Here is a 26,463-nt window from a genome sequence, read left to right on the forward strand (position 1 = left end):
TACGCCGTAGATTTTTCTACGTATATTCACGAATTCCACTTGAGAAAGAGACGGAAAAATCTACCGTCTGCGCAGCCAAGATCCACGAAAATGCATCTGAATAGGACAAGCTGCAAGTAAATCACAACGGACGCAGGGAACGGACGACACTCGGATTGCAAAAACGGTCGTGTGACTGAAGCCTTAAAGGGGACCTGAGCTCATGAAAAGTTGGGCTATGGGGCTGTATAGGCCTCCTACATGGTGTCCTATCCGATTTCCCGCTGCTAATAGCCTCATTATGACTGCAGCACATTTTACGTCACATGGTGATAACACAGAGTTACAGACCGCATTAGTGACCCCCATATAAGGGATAGACGGGATGGATCGTACCATCTAGTGCACGGCTTCCATAGGATATTAAGGCAACAGCTGAACACAAAGCACGCTCCGCATTAATGACCCAACTTTTTGTAAACCGTTTTCCTTTTCAAGCTATCACTCCATTCACTTCTATGTGGCAGCCACATAGAAGTCAATAGAGCGACAATGATGCAAATGCACAAGGAGGCTTTATGGGGTATTTCGGGCTCCTGTCCTCCTGATCACTGGGGACCCCGTCTATGCAGATATGCATTTAATATGTGGACTTTGCAGCAGATTTCGCTTTGCTGGAAATTTGCCCCCTTATACACTACACTCACAGATCATATCTTCAGATTTACCTAACAGTCTCCAGACATCTCTTAGCACCTCATTTCAGCTTTTGGAACTTTTTCAGCAATTTGCTTTACAGTAGCCCTTCTGTTGGATCGAACCACATTGCTTAGCCTTAAAGGGGTGATGGGAAGAATATGCAAATCTGTCTTCCATGATGTAATTAGGAAGTCAGCTGCTGCCTCAGTATTGCAAACCAATAGAGGGCGCTCACTGGAATGTGCAAGCCTGTCTTCCCTGATGTAGTTAGGAAGACAGAATTCCAGTGAAATAACCCAATAAAGGTTGCTCCCTTTTGCGTCATGCCCGACCTTCCAAGAGGCCTTTGTTTTGCAATGACGCTGGGATTATTACCAGGTATAGTCTCTCAATCGAGGACGGCCGTTTCGATGTACTTGCATCTCATCAGCTCGATGTAGAGAGGACTATAACCTGGTAGAGGTGAGAGGCTTAGACAGGGTTAAGGGGATATTGTCACTCCATCAGGGAAGACAGGCTTGCACATTCCAGTGAGCGCCCTCTATTGGTTTGCAATACTGAGGCAGCAGCTGACGTCCTAATTACATCATGGAAGACAGATTTGCATATTCTTCCCATGGTCCTTTGCGAAGTGGAGTGCTAAAGGCTTAATAAGTCTCCACACACCTATAAAGGGGTGTTCAAACTTTTATTCTTTGCTATGAATATAAACAAGTACCATCCCAATAGGGCCAAAGAAATAACCCGCCCCAAAACAGGGAAAGACGCCCCCCCCCAATAACATGACAATACCAGGAAACTGAATTTTTTTTTTTATGTCGTGTTTTAATATACAACTATACAAATGTTAACAGATGTACAACTCATTCCGGAGTGTAGAAAATAAACCGCCGAATTTCCGTTTTACAGTAAACGGTTAAAATGAGATCAGAGTGCAAAAGAAAGAAGCAGTAGCACGTACGGGTACGGACATGGAGAAGACAAAAATGTGCGGAGGTTAAATAGTCTAACCTAAGACGCGTTAGTCAAGACTGAACTACAAGGCTGAAGGAGTCGAACTCTAGGGGCCTGTTCACACTGCTCGCAAGATACAGCTTGCAACAAAGGTAAACAGATATTCCAGCATCAGGATGTGTAATATTAGTGCTAATACCTAGATTGTAGCAGCGGGGGGATGCTACATGAGACACTACATGCTCTTATACATCAGTAAGCCAAGGAGTCACAAATGGTGTACTGATGCAAAAAAAACAGAGTGTGAATGTGGCCTAAAGAGCGGCGCTATTGTGCAGGACATGGATTATACAGGTTTTTCATGGCCCGTGGGTCTTCTCTCTATAGATATCGGATGATATGACTTAAAGGGGAATTTTCACCACCTCCATTCCTTTGCACCTTATAATAGGCCTCATTCCACTGATTCCAGCGCAGTTGGAATTTTTTCTCTAGCCCTCACCGTTCCCGAGTAATCAGTGCTATTCGTATTGTCGCCTAATAGGCTAAAAGTGGACAGGCAAGGGGGGCGTGTCCAATCAGAAGAGAGGTCTGAATCACGCCCCCTAGACAACACCTCCCACTTTTATATCAGGTGCCAAAACTAACAGCTCCGATTACTCGGGAACGGTGGGGGCTAGAGAAAAAATTCCAACTGCGCCGGAATCAGTGGAGTGGCGCCTATTAGATGATGCAAATAACTGGATTTGGAGGAGATGGTGAAAGGTCCTGACCGTTTACAAAACTTCTGTCATACGTTTCAATTAGTTGCGATCGAAGCGGTGAGACTCCGCACCAAGAGGAGAGACGAAGGGGCAGAAGCGCGCAGTGGATCTCCTTGATCACTGAAGATGAGCTTGTAGGCTTCTCTGACCCACATCTCAGCTAGATCAAGAGGTCCAGAGCTTGGTTCTCCCCCCTACCTTCCAGTTATCAGTGGGGATCTCTCCCCTAACATGTCAAAAGTTTGGCAAAAAGACAGTCCCCCTTGAACAGCAGCACCGTCATGGAATGATACGTACAATGGAGAACACTAGAAGGCCATACAAGTCATACATACATTCACCGGAGGTCTAGGAGACCAGCTTATTGAAATCTTGGCACAAAAAAACAAAAAATCTAAAAAAAACAAAAAATCTAGACTAACTACAAATGATTTCAGATCTGCCAGATCTTCTTCAATTCCAGCCACGTGGTAACATGTCCGTCCCAACGCCCCAGGTTTCCGTCCCACGTGATCTAGTCCCGCAGAGGAGACGCGGCAGGTTCTAGGTAAACTACATGATAGAAAACTAATCGATTTTCTAAAAATTAAAGCTTGGGTAGATCCTCGCCGCTCCCGCCTGATGCACGTTATTATCAACATATATATAGTACAAGACAGGCTTATGAACGTAAAAATGGCGGAACCGCGGGATTGAGTTCCAACTTCTTTAACCCTTTCTTTTGGTTTGACGCCAACAGTTCCGGATGCGGCGGACACATTACAGGTTTTCTTTGCACGGTCGATGGCTATGGATTGAGAAGTCTCGTAGCTCCGCTAGGATTGTGCGCTTGTCCCGAACATGTCCCGTATAATATCGCCTGGAAGGAGGAGTCATATACAGCTCCTTAAGGGCATTATAGCAGGAGTTACACTATAGGGCAGCATGAACCAACATGGGTTCTATGCAGCGATTGGTGGTCCTGCACCAGCAAAGACCCTGGAGGTCAGGATGGGCTGCGGTAGGTTGTGGTCTGGGATCCAAATTCATTTATGGGGTCTGCTTTCATTCAGATGGTCCGACCTGAGGCCCGAATTCATTTAGAGGGTTCCAACTTGGGGACTGCTTTCATTTAGAGGGTCCGTCTTGGGGACTGCTTTCATTTATGGGATCCGGCCTAGGGGGCACTATTTCATCGAATTCAATGTGTGGTAGATTCTGGGCTGTCTGAATTAATTTACTTCTATCTGGTGTGAAGAAAAGGGTTTCACCAGATTTTGACAAGACTGCCTATCCTTATGATCAGATCGATTGGTGTCCGACAAGCCGCCGATCAGCTATTTAAAGAAGCCGCAGTGCTCAGGTGAGTCTCTTCACAGGCCATATGGCTTCACATTCATCAGTCCATTGCCTGTTCACAGCTCAGTCCCATTCAAGTGAATAGGGCTGAGCTGCAATACCAAGCACGGCCACTATGTACTGTACTGCAATCAGTGAACACCGCGCCCTCTTCAAACAGCTAGTCGGTGGGAGTGCCTGGTATCAGACCCAACGATCCGATATGATATGAAATCTTAAATTTAGCAGTCTGGTGAACTCTATAGGACACGCACGTACCTGTCTTTAGTCTAAAATTTTTCAATTTTATTTTTCTCCAGGGGTTTCACTAGTGATAAGGACGGGAACCCTTAGCACAGCGCATGGCACACGGAGCCGACCCCTCAGTCCTTCGGCGACAATGACCCGAAGCATGGCGGACACACCAGTAACCTTATGGCGTAGGAGAAATGATATCGCCTTGTAAACGGATTTTTGTTTTTTAATCTGACTTGAAAATATTTCCAGCATGAAGACGACGTTTCGGCCCCTGTAAAAGCAAAAAAAAAAAAAAAAAGCACAAGAAGCGGACGTCACAATCTGTAGCGTTCACGGACAGATATGTAAACAAGGAACACGAACTCGTCAAGTAAATGTTTCCAGAGACCTCCCGACGTGAAGATAATACTTTTACAGGGCGTCAGTAACCCAAGGACTTGGAATGTCGTTCCACCTCACGGAAGCGTCCGAACCGCCATCTTCCCGATCCGTGAAAAGCCAGAACTTGCGTCTATAATGGACATTGAGCGACACTCGTAGTTGGAGTGAGACAGGCAGCAGGACACAGATCACAGTGATGATTTCCTCATGGGGGCAGTAGTGAGGAGGCTTTAGGACGCCATTTTTTTGGGGGGGCGGATTTCATTGACGGCGTTTGGCTTTGCATCGTAGGACACTGAAAGCGAGCGGACGAACACGAAGGTTGCACCTGGAGCATGGATGGCGAGAGACGTCAAAAGTGGATGTCGAAGACGATTTTATCTTCGTAGAGGGCAATGACCAGCATTATGGCGAAACCAAGTAGAAGTCCTAAATTCTGCAGGATGAATTGTCCCACCGGACAGTACCCGTGCTCTTCGTTTTCACCGTCCCCGTGTAGCATTTCTGGGAGCTGGAAATACATAGAAAACATGGAGAGAGTCAGTGACGGTCAGAAGCAAAAGATATAGGGCAGGGGGTCGGCAACCCCTGGCACACACGCCATAGCCCCTTGGCCCAGTCAGCCCCTCGGCACCTGCGGACCCGGTCCCACTATAGACACCCTCTATCCGAGCCACCAGATCATGCTACACAGTGACTTTGCACCCTTGTATTGGTTCGTCTACAAACAGACTGCCTATAATGGAGTCATCCAATGACCTATCCAAGGTGGAGTGGAGGTCCCGTCACCGATCAGCTGATCCGACTACCAGAATCGGCTCTGCTCCTATATTCAAGTCAATGGTGGCAGAGCTGCGGTTCCAGGCTTAGCTGTACACTGTATACAGCTTCTGGCTCTGTACACTGTAGTGTACACCTGGAGAGGAGCAGAGCTGCTTCCAGCTGTATACCTTGTATATGCTTCCAGCTGATCTGATACTGCTGACCTACCCCGTGGACAGGTCATTAATATTCAATATACTTTGGGTTCCGGACACCCCTTTAACGCCTTCTTTTGCAGCCCACCCCATAAGAGCTTGCCAGTAAGCCTCACTGCACATACAGAAGAGGGTCCTAAGACCCCCAGCTTCCTGACACACAAGCTTATATACACACTAGCTATAACCCATGACTTCGTCCGCTGTCCCCTCACCCTTGGGCGAACCACCTGCAGCGCAGCCCGTGGCCCCCCACGGCCCTTTTCTTGCGGCCCCCACCCACAGCATCGTGGGCCGGGACCCCACGGCCCCGATGCTGCACTTCCGGCCCTCCCGTTTCCCCTTTCCCCCCACCCGCTCCCCCGGCCCCCTTTAGAGATTACAGTCACCTCCTACATCTACCCCTTCCCCCCACCACCACCTACCCGTGACCCCGGTTACCCTCCCCCCTTGCACATGTGCAATCTGGCCCCCCTGCCCCCTACTTACCTGCTGCCCTCTGGTGCCAAACCCCCCCCCCTCCCTAACCTCCACCACCTCCCCCCAAACCACCAACCCCCCTCCCCATCACCTGTTGGCCCCCGCCTCCCTTAAGCAACCTGCCGATCCCCATTCCCGCAGCACTCACCATGTAGATGCTGGGGAGGTGTGTGTCTCGTGGCCGCAGCTTCAGCGAGCATGTGCGGTCCTTCCCGTGCCATGTGTGTTCCCAGCCGCACAGTTCGCGGTAAGTGTGGCTGGGCTTGTTCGGGCCGGGTACACTGCTGCATGCTACGTCGGCCTGAGGCAATGTGTGGCCGGCATGTCAGCGGTGTTCGGAACCATGCGGGCAGCCGCCATGTTGAGCAAAGGGTCCCCGCGCAATGGCCGCGCCCACAATTCGGCGACAACCCATGGGCTGCTGTGCAGGCTCCCTATCCCGCCCACACACCGCCATGCACCAATAGGAGTGGCGTGTAACTACCCGCGCTGACGTAATGCTCGGGCCGACAGCGGAGCAGGAGACAACTTTTGAGGGTCGCGGTGGCGTTTTGGGGTGAGCGAGACACCTTTAAAGTAGCCCATTTTTCCTTCCTGGCCAATATGTAGGTGTGTGTGAAATTTCTATGAAATCCATTCAGCCGTTCGGGTGTGATTGAGGAACAAACATCCAAACACACATATTAGTAGGATATATAGACTTAGAGGTCAGTCCCTTACCATATCAACAAGCGCCACATACAGAAACATGCCGGCCGTAATGGCAAAAATCCATAAAGTGATATTATTGGCGTATTGTCCGACCGCTGTACCTAGCAGCACGCCTACGTAAGCCATCATGGCAGACAGGAGATTGTACACGATGGCTTGATTTACAGTCATCCCGGCCTTCAGCAGCACCGCAAAGTCTCCTGCAAATAAATAGAGGACGTGTCAGGCTGGGCGCAGTGCACACTAAGCAACACCATGCAGGTTTTCACATACACAGATCATGGACTTTACCTAATTCATGAGGAAGCTCGTGGCAGAAAACAGCGACGGACGTGCTAATCCCACCGGTCAGGCCTGCGCTAAAGGCGGCACCTGGAAAGAAACAGATGAGATATGAAGAAACCGAAAAGCGCCTCATTTAACCCCACAGGTGCTGCAGTCAATACTAACCACAGCATCTAAATGGTTAAACAGAAAGACCTCAACTGTACAAAGAGATCACATGTGACTCCACGACAGTCAGGGGCCTAGTGAAGACCCCACAGGTCTGCCATCTTGACATAATACACAGCAGTGCTACAGAGGACTGTGTTATTATTTAAAAATTCCTAAAAATAAATGGAGAAAAAATAAAATAAAAAAAGCCAATGAAAAATGACAACTCGTCCAACAAAAAACAAGACCTTATAAAGGATGAAAGCCTATCCTTACCTATGGCTAGCCCATCGCTGAAATTATGCATCCCGTCTCCCATGATCACCATCCAGGCTATACTGGCGATGCCAGTGTCCTTCATGTCCTTCCCTGAGTGGCAGTGCCCATGGGAGTGGTGCGAGTGTTTGCTGTGACTGTGCTTCTTTGGCATCTCCACTGTCGTGTGATTATTCTCGTACTGTCCCTCGTCCACGCTATGGTCATCGTCTTTGTTACTGTGCGTCATGGTGTCGTCAACCGCCACGAAAACCTTCCCGGGCGACTGATGGAGACTGTCCACATAGGTCATCTCGGTCTCATTCAGCTGCTGGGACTCGGATGCTGCGGGGTCTTCAGGGGCTGCACGAAAAGACAAACCAGGTTCATTCCGTCAGGCGGAGACTTAAACCAATGAATATTTGTGGTGCGAGTTTAAAGGGGTATTCAAGTCAGAGCAAGTTTCCCCAGGGGGGGTCATTTGCTGATCATTGGGACCCTCACTGATCACGAGAACCATTCCAGTCATTTGCTGTGTTTCGGCTATCACCCCAGTTCCTGTGATGAGTGAGGGTCTCAGCACAAGTAGTCCCTTATCATTTGGTTGCTCTGATCAGAGTATCCCTTTAAGGATCAGGACTGTATACACAGTAGTGGTGAGGGGGTTATCTCCCAAATCCCTGGGTTACACACGCCCCTAGTGGTCAGTCCGTCACAGTAGCATGTAACGCCAACTTTATCTCAAATTGGGAAGTACCATGTCACGGGACTAAACCAACTAGAGAACCCCCTCCATGTACTTAAAAGGGTCACATGACGCTGCCAAACCTGGGACTTAGAACTTCTACTGGCGCACCACATCTTCCGTCTGCAATGTCATGACTGACGCCATGTACAAGGCTCACACAAAGCCAGGGTATGTGCAGTTCCACCACAGGAGGCGTGCTACATGCATGCTCGGCTCACAGCTTGTACCGCCTTTGTGCATACACAGTACAGGGGAAGGAGGAAGGGGGCTGCAATGATCGGATGCAATGCATTGTGGGATTTGTAGTCTTTGCAGACCAGAAACTACTGCTGCAGATGTGTCTGGTCATTACAGGTCATGGTGCAAGCTTGATTAAAAGGTCACACACTGACTTTAGGGGAACTAACCAATAGGTGGCACCAGAGAGACCGCTGATAATACCTGTATACATAATGCCTCCCGCACGGTGTAATAGGAAACCCTATTGAGGCGACAACCCAGAAATCCAAAATCCACACCATTACCTGCTAAGGGTTTCAGCTGCAACCACTCGGCGTCCGAGCGGCGATTTAGCTTGTGATCCGATAATTTCCGTCCCACCGCAGACTCGTCCGCTTTCTGCTTTCGTTTCAATCGACCGGGTCTTCCCTTAATAGAATAAAACGTGAAAAACGTGAGTCTCATCCTGCAGGGGTCGTCTGAGAGTTGGCACAGGCGATGAATATCAGACACCCAGCGCCCTCACTGATCAGTTGCTTGGAGCACATTGTATGGAGCAGACGGCTCTGTATACTGTACAGCGGCCGTGCCGTGATATTGCTGCTCGAATTCCATTCACGTGAATGGGGTTTGAGCTGTGGCAGCCATGACTGTTCAATACATAGCCCTGGAAACAAGCAGCTCTGTCCACTGTGTAGCACTTGTCAATACAATTTAGTAGCATGTGCCCCCTAGTGGTTGGTAGAGAGTAAAGCACATTAAACACTACCACAGATCAGTGCAAACGGCAGTAAATTTTGGAATCTGTTAGAAACCATCACGCAAAACCGAAAGTGAAACACGACACGTGAAACACGTATGTGTGAATTCCCCCATAAGACAAGGCTAGCCTGCAGACTCCTTACCCGTCTCTCCTTGTAATGCTTGAACATCCGTATACAGTGCTCTACTATGAAGAGCAGATAAATCCCCCCGAGGGCGACGAGACCCTTCATCACGCTGTCATATTCTACCAAGAACTCCTGGCTCGCCTCATTGCCATGGTCATGACTGTGCCCATGTTCTTCGGAGCCGTGGTCGTGCCCGCCCTGAGACTGCGAAACCAAGAAAAACGTAAAGCGAGAGTTATTTATAAAGAAGGAACGGCAACAAGTTACGTCGCCCACTTGTGGGTCAGCGAGAGTCTGTCAGCCACGTTAGTGCCCCTGCCTGTCTGATCGCTGTATACCTGCCGATGAGACCCCCCCTCCCCATTTATCCTGTGCATTCTGCCTGACTGCAGCCACCGGACGGACTCTCACATTCACACCCTATTCAGTTCAATGGGAGCGCTGGAGAGAGCCGAGTGCCGTACTTTGGTTGTTTCCAGCGCTCCAATGAAGTGAATGTGAGCGCCGCACGACACTGCTCACGTCTACATAGACTGAATACGTAGTGGTATAACCCCTTAAAGGGATCCTATCATTAGATACCCCTTTTTTCTCCCTAACACGCAGGAGTAGCCTTAAGAAAGGCTATTCTTCTCCTACCTTTAGATGTCTTCTCTGCGCCGCCGTTTGGTAGAAATCTAGATTTTCTTTAGTATGCAAATGAGTTCTCTCACAGCACTGGGGGCGGTCCTCAGCACTCAAACAGCACTGGAGGCGTCCCCAATGCTGCGAGAACTCTCCAGCGACGCCTCCATCTTCTTCTGGAACGCCCTCTCCCTGTGTCTTCTTCCATCCTGGGTTTCAATCTTCATGACTGCACATGCCCGGGTCACAATAAAATGGCCGCTTACACCAAGCAGCCATTTTCTTGTGGCCCGGGCATGCACAGTCGGCTCTGCCCGAGGCCTAGAAGATTAAAACCCAGGACAGAAGACGACGCAGGGAGAGGGTGTTCCAGAAGCAGATGGAGGCGGTGCTGGAGAGAGTTCTCTGGCACAATTGCGGACGCCCCCAGTGCTGTATGAGCGCTGAGGACAGCCCCCATTGCTGCGAGAGAACTCATTTGCATAACGAAGAAAACCTGGATTTCTACCGAACGGCAGCGTGGAGAAGAATAGCCTTTCTTAAGGTTATTCCTACGTGTTAAGGAGAAAAAAAAAAGCGTATCCAATGATACGATCCCTTTAAGACTCCTTGTACCAAATTGTCGGTACAATCTGCAGGTGTAAACAATAGAACCGGGCAGAAGACAACAACTAACACGGGGGTATACTGGCTCTGTGTTTGTACCATACCCCCATAGGATATGTATAGTGTCCTAATCCGTACGCCCTGTAGTATATACATGGTAATAATGTCACCCCATAAGATCAGCAGTCACACCATGGAGGCCTTACATGGGGCAAGAGGTGAAGGAGCGCATCTCCACTCAGGGTTCCCACAGCCAAAGCCACCAGGAAGTTGAGAAGGAACTTGAAGCAGCCCTGGTTAATGATAGGAATTAGGATAACCCCCAGCAGGGACAGGAGGCTGATGACCGTGATGGAGATGAGGCCACAGATCCAGGCTGCAAGTGCAAGAGAGATCGGACAGAGCGTCAGACGGCTGCAAAGCTACAGACCACAAATACAACAGCATAGGGGGGGTACACCAGGGGGTCCCTTATCACCCCCCATCATATCTATAGGGCTGCTGAAGATAGCCAAGTACAGTGCTCCGCTATCTCCAGCAGTCCCATACAGTGCAATGAAGTGGCCACTCATCTGGAAGACCCTCACTCCATTCCTACAAGGGTATGAGGGACCCCACCAAATGGTGTAGACGTTACAGGACTCCTGGGTGGGCCGAGCTTGCCAGCGAAACATTAGAGTGATGTATTACCTGAGATTTCATTGCAGGGTAGAGCGGAGAAGGGAAGGGCACACCAAAAAGTACAAGGTTATGTTGATGGAAAACCCCTTTAAGTCCGGTCCCGGACGAGGCCCCAAGACTGGGGATTACTTACCAAAAGCCGGTCCCCTGCTTTCCTCTTCTTCTATCTCGGTAAAATGCTGGATGCAAACCTTACTGTCGATCTGATACAAGAGCGCGGGACAGAGGTAGGTGAACTGCACCGGGGAGATGTGGGAGTTAATACTCAGCCCGTAGGAATTGAGGAGCTGGGTGACATTCAGACACTGCAAGGGAAACAAAGGGATTACAATCTATAGAGGAATAGTATGGGGGGCCCATGTTAAGCCCCCGCTGCTAAGACGACTAGTCAGCATGGCGCAGGGGCCCATGGCGTGACAGAGACCGCCTCAACACACGCGTTAACTACTTAGAGGCCCCTAAATGTAACAAGTAGGGGATTAACTAGTCGGGCATACAATGATCCAGCTAGATGTACTGATGGCTACTTGGGGGGGGGAGGGGTTAAATGCACTTTTGGGACGGGGGGGGGGGGGGGGGGGGGAGTAAAAAAATATAAATTCGAGAATTAGAGAATTTGCAAATATCCCCCTTAAGGATGAGGCCAATTTTTTTTATTAAGGCTTTCAAGAGCCAGGACTTTTTTTTTTCTTTTTTACTTTTCTGTCAAAATAACTGAGTGAAAGTTTGTTTTTTGCAGGACGAGATAGATTTTTAATGACGGCATTTAATGTTCCATATAACATACCGGAGGGGGAAAAAAACCATGTACATGTAGCATATCATAAGAAAAGTACTATTCCATTTTTGGGTGGGTGGGTGGGGGGTTTCTAAAGCATTCGCTATGCTGTAAACATGAAAGGTTAACTTTATTCTGCGAGTGTGTAGGTTTATGGATGATACAAAATTTATATACCGGTAGTTTATTTTGGGGGATTTTTATTTTTTACCTATAACTGTTTATTTTTCAATTAATGGAAATCTATGAGGACTTGTGTTTTGTTGGGCAAACTGTAGTTTTTAATGGTAACTTTTTGATAATATTTTATATTATTTTTCTTTTCTGTTTTTTTTTTTTTTAAAGGTAAAGTGTCCAAAAACTAGTAATTTTCAGGCAATGTAATTTTTTTTTTCTCCAGCATTGAACATGCCAGATACCGTATTTTTCGGACTGTAGGTTTTAGAGGAGGAAAATAGGGGAAAATTCTATTTTGACGCAAAACAATGGTAAAATATTTAATATATGGGAGTTGTAGTTTTGCAACAGCTGCAAGGCCACATTGACAGGTGACCCTGCAGCTGTACGGGGATGCATAGGGTGTCTTTTTTGCGGGGCCAGATGTACTTTTTAGTTCTACCATTTTGGGGAATGTCTATTGCTTAGATCACCTTTTATTTAAATCTGAGGCAAAACGGTGAAAAAAAAAATACGGCGGTTTGTAGTAGACTGGGCATTTTCGGACACAGGGATACCTAATGTGTTTGTGTTTCACAGTAATTTTCTACTATTACCGTATATGTATTCTAGGGAAAGGAGGGATTTAGAAGTTTTAATTTATTTTATTTTTTAAAAGTTTTTTTTTTCCCCACTATTTTATTGCCCCTTCCCCCTGGGGGACTTGAACCTGCAGTCATTTGATTGCAAGTCCCATAGATGGCAATAGAAGTGTATTGCCGTCTATGGGAGATTCTATACATTACTATTACAGCTGGTCATAGACCAAACACAATAGTAATATAGCGATGACAGGCCTGGGAGCCTCATTAGGCTCCCGGCTGTCACCAGAACAGGTCGGCTCCTGCGATATCGCCAGCCTGCAACTTTTAAGGTATGGGGGTGTATTCTACATTTTGGGGGGAAAGGGGGTGGGGTTAAGTTTTAATGCCCGCAATTAGAATGCATTTTTTTTTTTGTAATAATGGGAATGTTTTTAATGTGTAATTTATTTATTTCATGTAGATTGTGCGCTCCATATAGCCCCATATAGGGATCACAAATTATATTGTACAAGGTCATTTCAAAAATTCTACCGGGCGTTCGTGTCGAGTTTGTAGCCATCGCTCACCTTGTCGTGCATTTCATCGTCATGGACGCTATGACTTTTCGGAACGGCCGTATGGGTGTTTATACCCGTCACATCATTGGGAGCCTCTCTTTTCTGGGTGTTTTTCTGGAGATATTCTGCCCCCTGTCTGTGCTCCTCAGACTCCAGATTATCATCGTCTACATTGCCCGACACATGAGAAGCAAAGTTATGGTCGTTGTTGTAACCGTGCTTGCTTTCGTCGTGGGCTGCATCAGAGTCTCCGGCAGCGTCGCTGCTTTTCGTTCCTTTCCGCCTCTTTTTATGCTTACGTTGTTTCTTTTCCGCTAGTTCTTGGGTCGTATTTGTACCCGACAATGGTTCGTTCGTGTGTCCGTCGAGCGACACGTGGCTGACGGCGGCCGCACTGTGGTTATGGTGGCTGTGATTATGGGAGTGGTACGTACCATTATGGTCATGGTGATGGGGGTGATTTTTGTGGGCACTTTTAGCCTTCTTTTTCTCGTTACATTGTTTGGACTCGTTTTTTTCGTCCGTGTGCGAATGGGGCTCTATAGGACCGTGTACGTGTAAGACATCGTGGTCATTGTCCTCGTGACCTATTTCAACCTCTTTCAATTTCCCAAGACCCAAACTGGATAAAAGTCTTTCCAGCCCGTAATACGACAACCTTCCGTTTTCGCCGTACCGATGGAATAACTGTTCGATGTAATAGTTTTGTTCGTGTTCAGACTTGCTGGTGGACAGCTCTGAAGCCTGACTCTGCAAATACGGCTTCTGGGAGATCTGGTAATCGTTGTGACTGTGGCTGTGGCTTTCTTCGGATGTGTGGTCGTGGACGTAACTGTGGCAGTGGTTGCAATGAGGAAGGATGAAGGTAAACAAACAAAGAAAGCAAAATTTTGTGTGAATGTGAACCTTCATGTCTATTCCACCTGGAGGGGACAAAACACAAAGAAGAGGGAAACGCGTTGGTCAATGAAGTCTGGAAAACCCCCGCATGAACACCAAGAAGGACAGCTCAAAAAGTAAAGTGAAGATCCCATTGGCGCAAGTTATGCCCTATCCACAAGATGGGACATAACTGCAAATGAGTGGGGGTTAGACGGGTCAGATCCCTACCGATCAGAAGAATGGGGAAAGTTATGTTCCTCCTTCTGAATGGAGGAGTGATCAGGGAATACAATGGAAACGGTTAGGATGGGAGACAAGACTTCCCCACTCTTCTGCTCGGTGGGGATCTGAGTGGCCGGAGCCCACCCGATCTGCATGTTTTGCCTAATCCTGCCCATAGGCTATGATATGGACGACCTATGGTTAGATCGATATCAGACTGGTGGGGGTTTGACAACCAGAACCTCCACCGATCACCAAAATGAAGAGGAAACTGGATGAGTGATCTAGTCTCTCCAGTGCTGACCAAGCACAGCGCCCTACCTCAATTAGTGGCTGTGCTTGGTATCGTTTTTCACCGAATGTCACTGCCTTAAAGGGATTCTACCATTAAAATGATTTTTTTTTCTCCCTAACACATAGGAATAACCTTAAGAAAGGTTATTCTTCTCCTACCTTTAGATGTCTTCTCCGCGCCGCCGTTCAGTAGAAATCCTTTCTTTCTTCGGTATGAAAATGAGTTCTCTCGCAGCACTGGGGGCGGTCCTCAGCACTCAAACAGCACTAGGGGCATTCCCAATGCTGCGAGAGAACTCCGGCGCCGCCTCCATCTTCTTCTGGACCGGCCTCTCCCTTTGTCTTCTTCCATCTTGGGCAGAGCCAACTACGCATGCTCGGGCCACAAGAAAATGGCGGCTTACTCAGTAAGCGGCCACAAGAAAATGCCCGCTTACACCAGCTTACTGTGTAAGGGGGCATTTTCTTTTGGCCCGGGCATGCGCAGTTGGCTCTGCCCGAGACCTAGAAGATTGAAACCCAGGACGAAAGAAGACACAGGGAAAGGCCATTCCAGAAGATTGAGGCGGTGCTGGAGAGTTCTCTCGCAGCATTAGGGACGCCCCTAGTACTGTTTGAGCGCTGAGGACCGCCCCCAGTGCTGCGAGAGAACTCATTTGCATACCAAAGAAAACCGGGATTTCTACTGAACGGCGGCGCAAAGAAGACATCTAAAGGTAGGAGAAGAATAGCCTTTCTTAAGACTATTCCTACGTGTGATCGAGAAAAAAAAAAAACAGTTAATGGTAGAATCCCTTTAAATGGGTTATCCAGACCCAAATTGAACCTTCAGGATAGCTCTTCAGTATGTGATCTGTGGGGGTCTGACGTCCTGACCCCACACTGATACACTGACCACCGTTCCTATAGAAGTTAATGGGGGACTGATCAAAATATCAATATAATATGTACATCCTAAAAACCCCTTTATGGAAACAGATCCCAACATTAGTGTAAAAAGGGCTTTAGGGTAAATTTATATAGGATTTTCCACCCTATATCCACTTATAGGATCCCTGGTGGACACAAAAGAAAAAAAGTATACTGCTGGATATAATTGACCAATATGCCGACAAAAGGCTGCAAACAAATGAAATTATCCTTAGTGTGGGACACATGTAAGGCCGCATATACCGGCTGAACCGACCCCCTTGCAAACCACAGGTAACAGCCCAACTCTGACATCTTTCCTAAATGGCTGATCAGTCAGAAACCCGGAAGATCCCCTAATAATCCAGTGACTGACTCCCACATATGTAACAGTATACATGTAATTACTTATGGAATAATTATTGCAATATATAATTAGCAAGAATTCAACGTTCTATTCTGAAGCCGCGTTCCGGACTCTGCACAGCCCCGACTTAGAGGACAAGTGACAACGTGGCTCGGAGGTCATGTGACAGAGGTGACAACATGGCCGCACATACACACCACACCACACGCCTGCCTATCCTTTCCGTCACACATTATTTTCCACCTCACGTGAACATGTCCTGAAGGTATTTTCCTACGGGACGTAAAAGGAAATCACTAAATTCTACGTTTTCTGGCGTAGATTTCACCCTTTACACCATGACGTGACACCAGTAATGCGAATTATCACACGGATAGACTCGGACCGTAACAAGGGGACCGGATGTTGGTCCAAAGTACTGAGGTCTATGATGTTAGGAGTCCCATAATCCTAAAAGAATACACAAGAACATGGACATGGAAGCAAAGACTCCTATCATCATAGAGGACCACAATGGCGGGAGTCTCAGGGTTTAGTCAGGGGAATATGGGCGTCATCCAACGCCCAAATCCACCCCTGTAATGACAGCCTGCGATTCCTAGGAATCAAATTATACATTGAAGGTCCAGGTCATCTGCATTTCCATCTCCACCCCATGATAACTGGATTGTTCCCTTACGAAACATGGAACGTTCCTCTCCTTGTACTTGGTGACTGGAGAGGGTAGGACGACGATCACATAACAAAAGGCCCTAAATTCAGGTGAAGGGATTGTGGACTGTCCCCTCCATAGCCCGGCAGAGGAGATGCTTACAGTATATACACACAGGACCTACACTGTTACTGGTGACTACGCCACCAAGTGGATGGAACGTTTTTCGATCCGTAGCATGTCCCCTTGCGATACAGAGAAAAATAACCCCATGAATGCAACGTATATATAACCGTAAAGTAAACCGTAGTGCAACAACAAAATGTAACCCCCAGACAGGGGTGTAGCGTCAGCAGTCCGAACTCTGATTTGCCCCATAGTCAAACTCCTTCCGGCAACTAAGGAAAACGAGGCAAAAACTCAACGAAAAACACTGAGGCGGAAAAAAAAAAAGACAGAGAAAAGTGACGGTCACATCTGTCCAGTGGCTGACGAAAGTTGGTGATAGTTTTAGTTTAAAAATGCCGGACCCTCATTATAGTCAATGGGGTCCTAAACTGTTTTAGCGGTCCACCTCCCCCAACGGACCCAGGCGACATGCGTTGCGTTATTTTCCCCACGTTTTACTACCGGTATGTGTACAGGACAGATTCCATTCCTATAAAAGTAACAGATTACACATCGAATTCATTCGATAATGAAAAATTGTATCATAGAATTAAGAATAATCTTCTTATTCAGAAGTCGATAACTTTTTTCCTGACTCTGCAGCCCAGCTCACATTGGGTCAGTTTCTACCCCGTACCCCCCTAAGGTTACCCCGTGAATTCCTCTATAGCTGGCGGCTCATCAGGTGTCAGTTTGTCACAATGTAGACGTAGCGATACACGTTCCAAGCTTATAACTAATCACATTCAGAATGTTACAATATAAAGTCTATGAACCCCCAGAGAGTCCCGTGTGATCAGACCAGGTATACATTGTATACAGGCTTTACAAGGTGCGGACTCACCCTCGGCCGTCTCTCGGTCAGCGCTCTCGCGGCGGTCTCTCTATTGTGTTTGTCCAGGTCAGAATTCCTCACATCACATGAGCGGGTCAGACACTGACTGCAGGGTCAGCGAGTCACACTGCGCCCGCCGAATTATGGAGAGGAGAACAAAGGCGAGGATTTCTGATTTGGTCAAGGAGCCGCCTGACTTAGTGACTTGTTACACGCTTGGTCACACTTTGCTGTAAACCTCTTACACAGGCAATGCACCGCCATGACTGATTGTTTGATTATAACATTTTTCTAATAGGTTTTTATTAAAAAAAATAAAATTTGCTTCCTTTGTCCTCTGCAGCCTTCACAGGTTATAGAATACGAGCTGCTCTTCCCCTTATCAGTAAGATCCATATAAAAAGCCGCATGACTATAAAGGGGTGCCCAGACTTGTTTAGAAGATGTAAAAATGCCCATAATTGGGCAATAAAACTACTACTCACCTCTCCTCTGCTTACCTATCACCGGCTGACGTCCCATTTGTGAAGAGGTCGCCGCCAAGTCCTGCGACTGGCTGAGGGTCACCTACACAAACAGGACATCACCTGGGGAAAGGGGAACTGTGAACAATTGGGACAAGTTGCCCCTGGAGACAGAGGAGTGGGGAGAGGCAAGTAATAGTTTATGTTATTGGCCTCCTCAGCAGCACTAGGGTATTTTGGACCGCAGTCTGAGGCGAGGACTGTGCTGGGAGCAGCTCTGAGCTGTGTATGTCTCTGCTACAGACAAGTAACGGAGCTCCTCAGATAGGGGAGGGGGAGGTGAGTGCTCCAGTATTTCTGAGCTGTTTATCTCCTGCTCTTCCACTTATCAGTCGGTTTAATAAGGGCTGAGATAGGGAGTCCGTTACCTCTGTATGTAATGCAAACTGACTCAAATCCAGCTCTGCTACATCAGCTTCACACTGTGGTAATTTATGTACAACCAATGCCTCATTACTGACTGCAAACATACTGCAGAGCAGGTGAAACCTCGCCCACCAATGTACAGAGAAAACCAGGAAGTGAAGAGAGCACACAGCCTGCAGGTTGGTGAACAAGCGAGATGGGAATACCCCTTTAAGTAACAGTTTTCTAGGATACCCTTCCCTAAAAACCATTTTCTGTCCCTTGTTTCTCTCAGTGTGTGCGGGCTCATGTATAGTGCAGGGAGGCGGAGGGTCAGGGTGGGGGGGAACGCACTTCAAATGCTAAATCTCAGACATTACAGAACCGAGAACAGTGATGCTGGTGTCAAATGAAAGGAGATTCACAGCAAGATGGTAGTTCTGTCCTGCTGAAGACAGAGCCCAGACGGACCTGTGTATAGGCGGAAGCTCCCAATCCCAAACTGCTGCCATCACTGGAAATAATACAGGTAGAAACGTGATCTGAGAAACTCATCTATCATGTGACACCTAAACCTCTGTCATGTGACACCTAAACCTCTGTCCCTAACCTCATCTTCTCTGTATCATATACTAGCTTCTGCCCGCGACTCTGTCTGCGGGCTGTTGGCGTCGATGATCTGTCTATATTCAGCAAATTGCTGCCATTGATGGTTTTCCTGCTCTGGCATTTCAGCAGCTCTCAAGCTGTCCTGCTGCTGAACTTGTTCCTCACATGTGCCTGTGATCGTTCCGGCATTTCAGCAGCTCGCTGGGACGCCATATAATGAGGGTGTTGTTGGTGTTGATGATCCGTTTGCTCCGTTGTTTTGACAGTCCTCAAGCTGGCCTGTTGCTGAACTCGTTCCTCACCCTGTGCCCGTGATTGTTCAGGTATCTCAGCAGCTCGCTGCGACGTCATATAATAAGCGTGTTGTTGACATTGATGATCCGTCTGCTCCGGCATTGCAACAGCTGTCAAGCTAACCTGCCGCTGAACTTGTTCCTCGCGCTGTGCCCATGATTGTTCTGGCATCTCAGCAGCTCGCTGGGATGCCATATAATGAGCATGTTGTTGGCAACGATGATCCTCATCAGCTCCGCTTGAGGAGAACTCTGTGACTTATGGCTTCCTTCATAGCTCTTGTTGTTGTTCGTGACAAATTAGATTTTCTTTTTCTGGCATGTTTAAAATTGGCAAACTTCCCATTTGGATTAAAGGTGTTTGCCCATGTCAGTTTGTCAGCGCTGTCTGGAGCAGATAAGATAATATGAAAACGCATGTACACAATCCACTGAGGGTTATCTGTGTGTTTACACAGAGAGATAACAGCCCTGACTTTATCAGAACCTGAGATAAGCTGCTACAAGAGCAGTGTAATATAGTATGTGAACATAAATTCATAACAGTCGTGAAGCCATGTTATTCCAGGTTACAAACTATCTAAGTGCCAAATTTCATCCAAATCCATTCAGCCATTTTTGCGTGATTGAGGAACAAACATCCAAACACACAAACTTTCACATTTATAGGATTAGTAGGATAGGATGAGCCTGACCAGCAAAACTCCTACTGAAACGCAGGTTACAAAGGGTTTGTTTTTTTATATGCTGGGATGGTTTTACAACAGGCTATAAGGACATGCGGGTGGTTTATTGTCCCAAATCAAACTGACAGGTTCTCTTTAATTGACGGCACATGACTAAAGCGTCTGCCAACCTGTACCCAGTGGCAAGGAACAGGTTAACAGAAACTGCCATAAGCTAACGTCATTGCAAACACCGGCACGGGGACGGAGGCCGAACAGTGCGGTATAATCCTAGGGTTACATAGTGTCACTGTGCCATCACTGGCAGCCGTAGGGGGCGAATCATGCCACCACCTGAACCCTGGCAGGCCGACACCAAGGACCTAAGTCAGGGATGGCGGAGTCTAGGACAGGTGCTTATGCTTTTTGTTTTAACCCCTTGCCTTCCCACCCTTTACATAAATGTAGCCTTCACAGTTTGGAGTCAGATAAGTCCACGCAGCCTTCTCCTCCCACCATAACCTATAATCAGTCCTAGTTGGGCAGGTAGGACAAGGAGTCTGCAGGGCATATACGGATGTAGCAGAGTTAACCTGAACTTCTGCCATTGGTTAAACTGCTGCAGCGGGATATCTAGTCACAGCAGCAACATAGAATTCATTGCAAACATCGGCCAGCCCCAAGGTGTAGTAATATCCTCTGGGTGACCAAATTCTGTGTCACTACCGTACCCAGGTCTGACCCCCTAGGCAGCGGCTGGGATCCCCTCCTCCACTCACGTACTTGCACACACAGCGTCCTCCAGATTTTCCGTCTTCCATAACTTTCATTTCACTTTTCCGAATATGCTGATCATGCAAGTCTATAATACTCCAACAGGTTTAACCCCTTCCTCTAGCTTCACACTTGCGCTCGGGATTCTGTTCTTCAGGGATCCGAAAAAAACAGAAACCCAATCTGCGTACAAAGCGGCGGATCTCTACGTACCCCAAAGTCTATAACGGGGTCCGCTGGGTTTCCACAAGCAGAATCGTTAGTGTGAACCTGGCCTTAAAGGGATTCTACCATTAAAACCTCTTTTTTTTGTGGATAAGACGTCAGAATAGGCTTTAGAAAGGCTATTCGTCTCTTACTTGTAGATGTGATCTCTCCCGCTCCGTTCCTTAGAAATACCGTTTTTTACCGGTATGTAAATTAGTTCTCTCGCAGCGATGGGGGTGGGCCCAAGCGCTGAAAGTGCGATGGGGGCGTCCCCACTGCTGCTCGAGAACACGATCCTGCGACGCCTCTATCTTCGGCTGGATCCTCCCCTTCTCTGTCTTCCTCCTGCGTCACCTCCAACGCCTGCGCAGTTGGCTCTGCCAGTGAGACACCAGCAGAGCCGAGTGTGCATGCCGGCAGCCATTTTTGGGAGGCCGCTCCTGCATTGAACTACAAGAGCGGCCTCCCAAAAATGGCCGCCGGCCGGCATGCGCAGTCGGCTCTGCTGGTGTCTCACTGGCAGAGCCAACTGCGCAGGCGTCGGAGGTGACGCAGGAGGAAGACGACAGAGAAGGGGAGGATCCAGCCGAAGATAGAGACGTCGCAGGATCGTGTTCTCGAGCAGCAGTGGGGACGCCCCCATTGCATTTTCAGCACTGGGGCCCGCCCCCATCGCTGCCAGAGAACTAATTTGCATACCGGTAAAAAACGGTATTTCTAAGGAACGGCGCGGCGGAGATCACATCTAAAGGTAAGAGACGAATAGCCTTTCTAAAGGCTATTCCGACGTCTTATCCACTAAAAAAAGAGGCTTTAATGGTAGAATCCCTTTAAGGCTGACAGATTTATTTATTTTTTTAATTTACATCTTCCTACTTCTGCATTTCAAGACCCAAATCCATTTACACTGGAGCTGTGCGCGGGATGGAGGAGTTTTTTGCTGGATAGGTGGAGGTTTTCATTGGTAACATTTTGGAGACATTTTTTGGGCTCGTTCCATGGGGGAAGAGGGGTGGATTTTAACGCCGGATCCGCCCCCTTACAATAGAGGTCTATGGAGACCGCTAGTTTCCTTTTTTCCGTAAGCGGTATGTTCCGGCTCACGAGGAAAATAAAGCGAGCTGTCCTTTCTTCAGTCGGATTCCACCTCCCGTCAGCACTCTCCGGACTAGGCCCATTCATTTGGGCCTATTCCGGAGCGGGAAACCGCGACTGTCGCTGCAGGTGAATTTTGGTCCTATTCTGACGCGGCATCAGAATCAGGAACAAAATACGCAGTCCCGTGCCCCGTGTGAACAAGGCCGTACTCTGTTCTTTTGTGACGTGGGAACAAAACAGCAGATCTAAAGCCATTCACCGTTAGGCCCGCTTCATATCTGCGTCCAGGGAGCCCCCTCAAACCTATCCGCATAGAAAAGCGGTTACCTAAGGAAACTGGCGGACCCCATATGCTATAATATTCGGTACAAATAATGCTTTCCTCTGCATATTTCACGCAGAAAGGAGAACGGAATGGCCAGAATGCAGATGTGAACCCGGCCTTAAAGGGATCTGTCAGGGCTATCCGGGGCACTAGACCACCCTCAGGTCCCGAATAGTCCTATAATAATGCTATCTATGGCTGGGATTTTAAAAAAAAACAAACAAACAACTGGATCCTGTATAACACTGGCTTCAGTGCGCACATGTGGGACTTTGGACACACGCACAGTGGAGTCGCTTAGGCCGTGGCAGCCTTTAGAGATCGGTTGGGCACGTACCTCACCCCCATCTTCTTAGCATCCTCCAACCCTCGATTGATGTCAGCGTCACCCAACATCAGACGTTCCCCTGTGCCCAATACCCTTCCTACTATGGGCATTGACCTTACAGAATCCCCATACCAAGATATTTGAACTTGTAACATTGGGCAGGGCTAGCAACATCCATCCAAGGCTAGCTGGAGGGGTCGGGCAGAGTTTAGGACAGGACCCAGGTCTTGACAGCTCATTTGCATATCAAATTAAAAAGGGATTTCTGTTCCTCACATTGATGACCCATCCACCATATAGGTCATCGGTTTCTGATGGTAGGGGTCCGACCCCCTGACCCTACACAGCGAATCCAGTGACAGATGTAGGTCTAGTGGATGGAGACGCAGCTCTGATCAGCGGATTGGTGGGGGTCCGGGTATCAGACCCCCACTTATTAGACACCGATGACCTCTCCCAGGGGCTAGAAAACCCCTTTAAACCTCTATAAGGTATCCTATAAGGATCTGCTCCTGGCAGGGTCTATAGGTGCACCAAGATGGCAGGTTGGGGGCTTTGTTAGACCCTTGGTTACCTCAGCAGCCCCTACAATGGGGTAAGAGGGGGGGTCCCCGCAATATCGTCTACAATGGGTTAAATTAGCAATGTGGGCCCTTCATTACGGGATCATGGGGGCCAGTGCAGGTAGGGGCGAGGGGTCAGCCCTCTGTGTCACACGTTTTGTCATTTTGCTAGACTTCCTGTCAGATAAATCACACATCACCACAGGTGGCAGCACAAAGAAGAGCGAAACCCCACATGTGAGGGCGCAACAGCAGCACAGAGTGTCTACAGCACCTCACCATGTTCTACTACCGGAGGAGGCAGAGGACAAAGCCTCAGACAATCCTTCCTGGCACGTTCATTACCGCCAGTGTAACCGAGTCCCACCACCATTACCGACCCACCGCAGTGACCCCCGGCACAGTACTCAGACCCGCGGCCTCAGGCTCCCCCCTGACCTTATCCGTAGATCCCCCGAGGTTCCAAAGTGCCGACCATTAGCGAGAGCACACCTCTTCTACAGCCCGCCAAGGACTACAACTCCCGGCTGCCTTAGCGCCTCGCTGAAAGGAGAGTGAGGAGAAGGGAAAAAAAAAACCATTCAAATGTCTGTAACTTTACACGACAATGCGCTCGATTTTGCGACACCACCGGGATGTCACGCTGTAAATGACTCACTTGAGTTACGCATGCGCCTAAGGCCATGACGTCATCGCCAGGGAGAAGGCGGGGTTATTCGCAGGACGATGCAGAGCGCGGCTCTAGTCACGTGGTCGGAACTTCGGTGTCCTGTCACCGGTTATTACCGGGTCCGTGTAGCGTTCGGTGGTTGCGTCACATGTCACGAGTTTTTTTTTTTTTTTTAACCCTTCAAGACTTTTTTTTTGTGTGTTGCATTGCGAGAGCCATAACTTTGTCATTGTTCTGTCTATGACGCCGAGTGAGGGCGCGTTTTTTGCGGGATGAGGCGCATTTTTCATCGGTACCCTGTTGGGGAGTATTTTAATTATAGCAATTGACTTTTATTAACCTGTTTCTGGCAAAATTGAAAAAAAATATAACTTTATTTTATGGATTAGCGACGTTACTAAGGGGCGGGTTCACACCTGCGCCCGGTCTCCGCGTTGTGGGTTTCTGTATTCTTTCTGAGACACCGGATAGCATACCAACCAACTTTTGAAGAACTGAAACGGACAAAATGTGCGGCGCGTGCAGCGGCAAAGTTAGCTCCACCCACTTTATATTGACTCCACCCATTCTCATTCATTTTTCATGTGCCCGCACACAGTATAATCCTCCTACAGTCACCCGTATATTATATGCCCCCCTCCGTCTCTCCCCCAGTTTCATATACACCCTTCATCTGCCCCCAGATTCATGTTCCTCCATCTCTGCCCCCAGATTCATGTCCCCCCCATCTCTTCCCCCAGATTCATGTCCCCCCCATCTCTTCCCCCAGTTTCATGTCCCCCATCTCTGCCCCCAGATTTATGTCCCCCCCGTCTCTGCCCCCAGTTTCATGTCCCCTCCATCTCTGCCCCCAGATTCATGTCCCCTCCATCTCTGCCCCCAGATTCATGTCCCCCCATCTCTTCCTCCAGATTCATGTCCCCCCATCTCTGCCCCCAGATTCATGTCCCCTCCATCTCTGCCCCCAGATTCATGTCCCCTCCATCTCTGCCCCCAGATTCATGTCCCCCATCTCTGCCCCCAGATTCATGTCCCTCCATCTCTGCCCCCAGATTCATGTCCCCTCCATCTCTGCCCCCAGATTCATGTCCCCCCATCTCTGCCCCCAGATTCATGTCCCCCCATCTCTGCCTCCAGATTCATGTCCCCCCATCTCTGCCCCCAGATTCATGTCCCCTCCATCTCTGCCCCCAGATTCATGTCCCCTCCATCTCTGCCCCCAGATTCATGTCCCCCCATCTCTGCCCCCAGATTCATGTCCCCTCCATCTCTGCCCGCAGTGTCATGCCGTCCCCTCCTTCATCTGCCCCCAGTTTCATGTTCCACCTCAATGTCTACACATAAAAACCACTTATGCTAGGTTCACACTAGCGTTCACCTGTCCGTTCCGAGCTTTCTGTCTTCTGCATGCCAGAAGTCGGAAAGCTCAGACCAGGTCCGGCCGTGAGCGGCGGTGAGCGTTTTATGCTCTCCGCCGCGAAACCGGATTTTTTTATCTGGACACAGAGTACTGCATGTCCGACTCATCTCTCTCACCCTTTCAAATGAATGGGTGAGAGAGACTCCTGCAGGTTTCCGTCTCCTGCCTCTGTTTTAGGCAGGAAACGGAAACCTGAAGTACGGAGTTCACAACGCAGATGTGAACGAGCCCTTACACTCACCTTTTCCTTGCTCCCCCGCCGCTCTCTCCACAGTCTCGCTAACACAGTTGTAGGCACGATGTGAGGTCATCACATCGCGTCTACACAGCCACTAGCCGGAGTGCAGCGGCAAAACAAGGAGCTGAGCTGTGACAGCTCCTTGCTTTAGCCGCGTATGTGTTCAACTCAGATCTGCGTCCTCCAGACGCAGATCTGAGTTGAAATCGGGACATACCTCCTTCCAACCGGGACCGCGGGACATGTCACCCAACTCGTGAATGTCCTGCGGAAATCGGGACGGTTGAGAGGTATGCGGATAGGAGACGGAAACCCGGCAGTCAGTGTCCGCCCGTGAGCGTCTTCTGGTCTCCGCAGCAAAACCGTCTTTTTTTAACCGGACACAAAGTCGGACATGCAGGACTTTAAAAAAAAAAAAAAAACGGTTTTGCCGCGGACACCAGAAGACACTCACGGGTGGACACTGACAGCCCAGTTTCCGTGTCCTGTCCAGTTTCTCAGGCAGAAGATGGAAACCCACAAAACGACCGGGCGCTGGTGTGAACCCGCACTAAATGGATATAGTTTTTTTGTGTTTTGCTACTTATTACACTATAAACTCAAATGAAAGTGCAAGTTTGTTTTTTTCTATTTCATCCAGCAAACGCGCGGCGTGAGGGCTTGTTTTTTTTTTGTGGAACAACCATAGTTGTACGATAGGACTTGGCGATATATAAAAAAGGTTAAAGATAAAATAAAGCTGGACGAAACGACACTAAAGACATATAAAAAGGGGACGTGTTTGCGTCCACAGGTCGAAGGTCATAGACGCAGTTTGGGATCATGGCTGCCTGTTCTATGAAGAGTGTCGGCCATAGATAGTCGTAATGTGCAGCCCGTATACAACTCCATATGACGAATTATTCGGAGGTTTTTCTGCATATGATGTCAGATACCCAGACACCTACACTCCCGTTTCAAAAGTTTGGGGTCACCCAGACAATTTTGTGTTTTCCATGAAA

General features: G+C 48.4%; 1 protein-coding gene across 1 annotated transcript; it reads right to left on the reverse strand.

The window, feature by feature from the left end:
- Positions 1 to 1,482: 1,482 nt before the first annotated feature.
- On the reverse strand, positions 1,483 to 23,765 carry LOC142197575 (zinc transporter ZIP10-like). Its single transcript, XM_075267969.1, has 10 exons — positions 23,573 to 23,765; positions 13,084 to 13,997; positions 11,112 to 11,283; positions 10,504 to 10,673; positions 9,083 to 9,271; positions 8,483 to 8,606; positions 7,232 to 7,573; positions 6,812 to 6,892; positions 6,530 to 6,720; positions 1,483 to 4,863 (listed from the first exon to the last, which is right to left on the reverse strand). Exons 2-10 carry the CDS (start codon positions 13,984 to 13,986, stop codon positions 4,705 to 4,707), a joined length of 2,331 nt encoding a protein of 776 aa, XP_075124070.1. The 5' UTR covers positions 13,987 to 13,997; positions 23,573 to 23,765; the 3' UTR covers positions 1,483 to 4,704.
- Positions 23,766 to 26,463: the final 2,698 nt, after the last annotated feature.

This window comes from Leptodactylus fuscus, chromosome 1 (assembly GCF_031893055.1).
Source record: "Leptodactylus fuscus isolate aLepFus1 chromosome 1, aLepFus1.hap2, whole genome shotgun sequence".
Lineage (NCBI taxonomy): Eukaryota > Metazoa > Chordata > Amphibia > Anura > Leptodactylidae > Leptodactylus > Leptodactylus fuscus.

Excerpts from the sequence above, each read along its gene's own strand:
- LOC142197575 (XM_075267969.1), bottom strand. The coding sequence starts at position 13,986 with ATGAAGGTTCACATTCACACAAAATTTTGCTTTCTTTGTTTGTTTACC. Across the intron at positions 9,272-10,503 it reads TCCTTCACCTCTTGCCCCAT|TCTCAGGGCGGGCACGACCA; the intron begins GTAAGGCCTCCA and ends TTGGTTTCGCAG. Across the intron at positions 4,864-6,529 it reads ATGTGGCGCTTGTTGATATG|CTCCCAGAAATGCTACACGG; the intron begins GTAAGGGACTGA and ends ATGTATTTCCAG.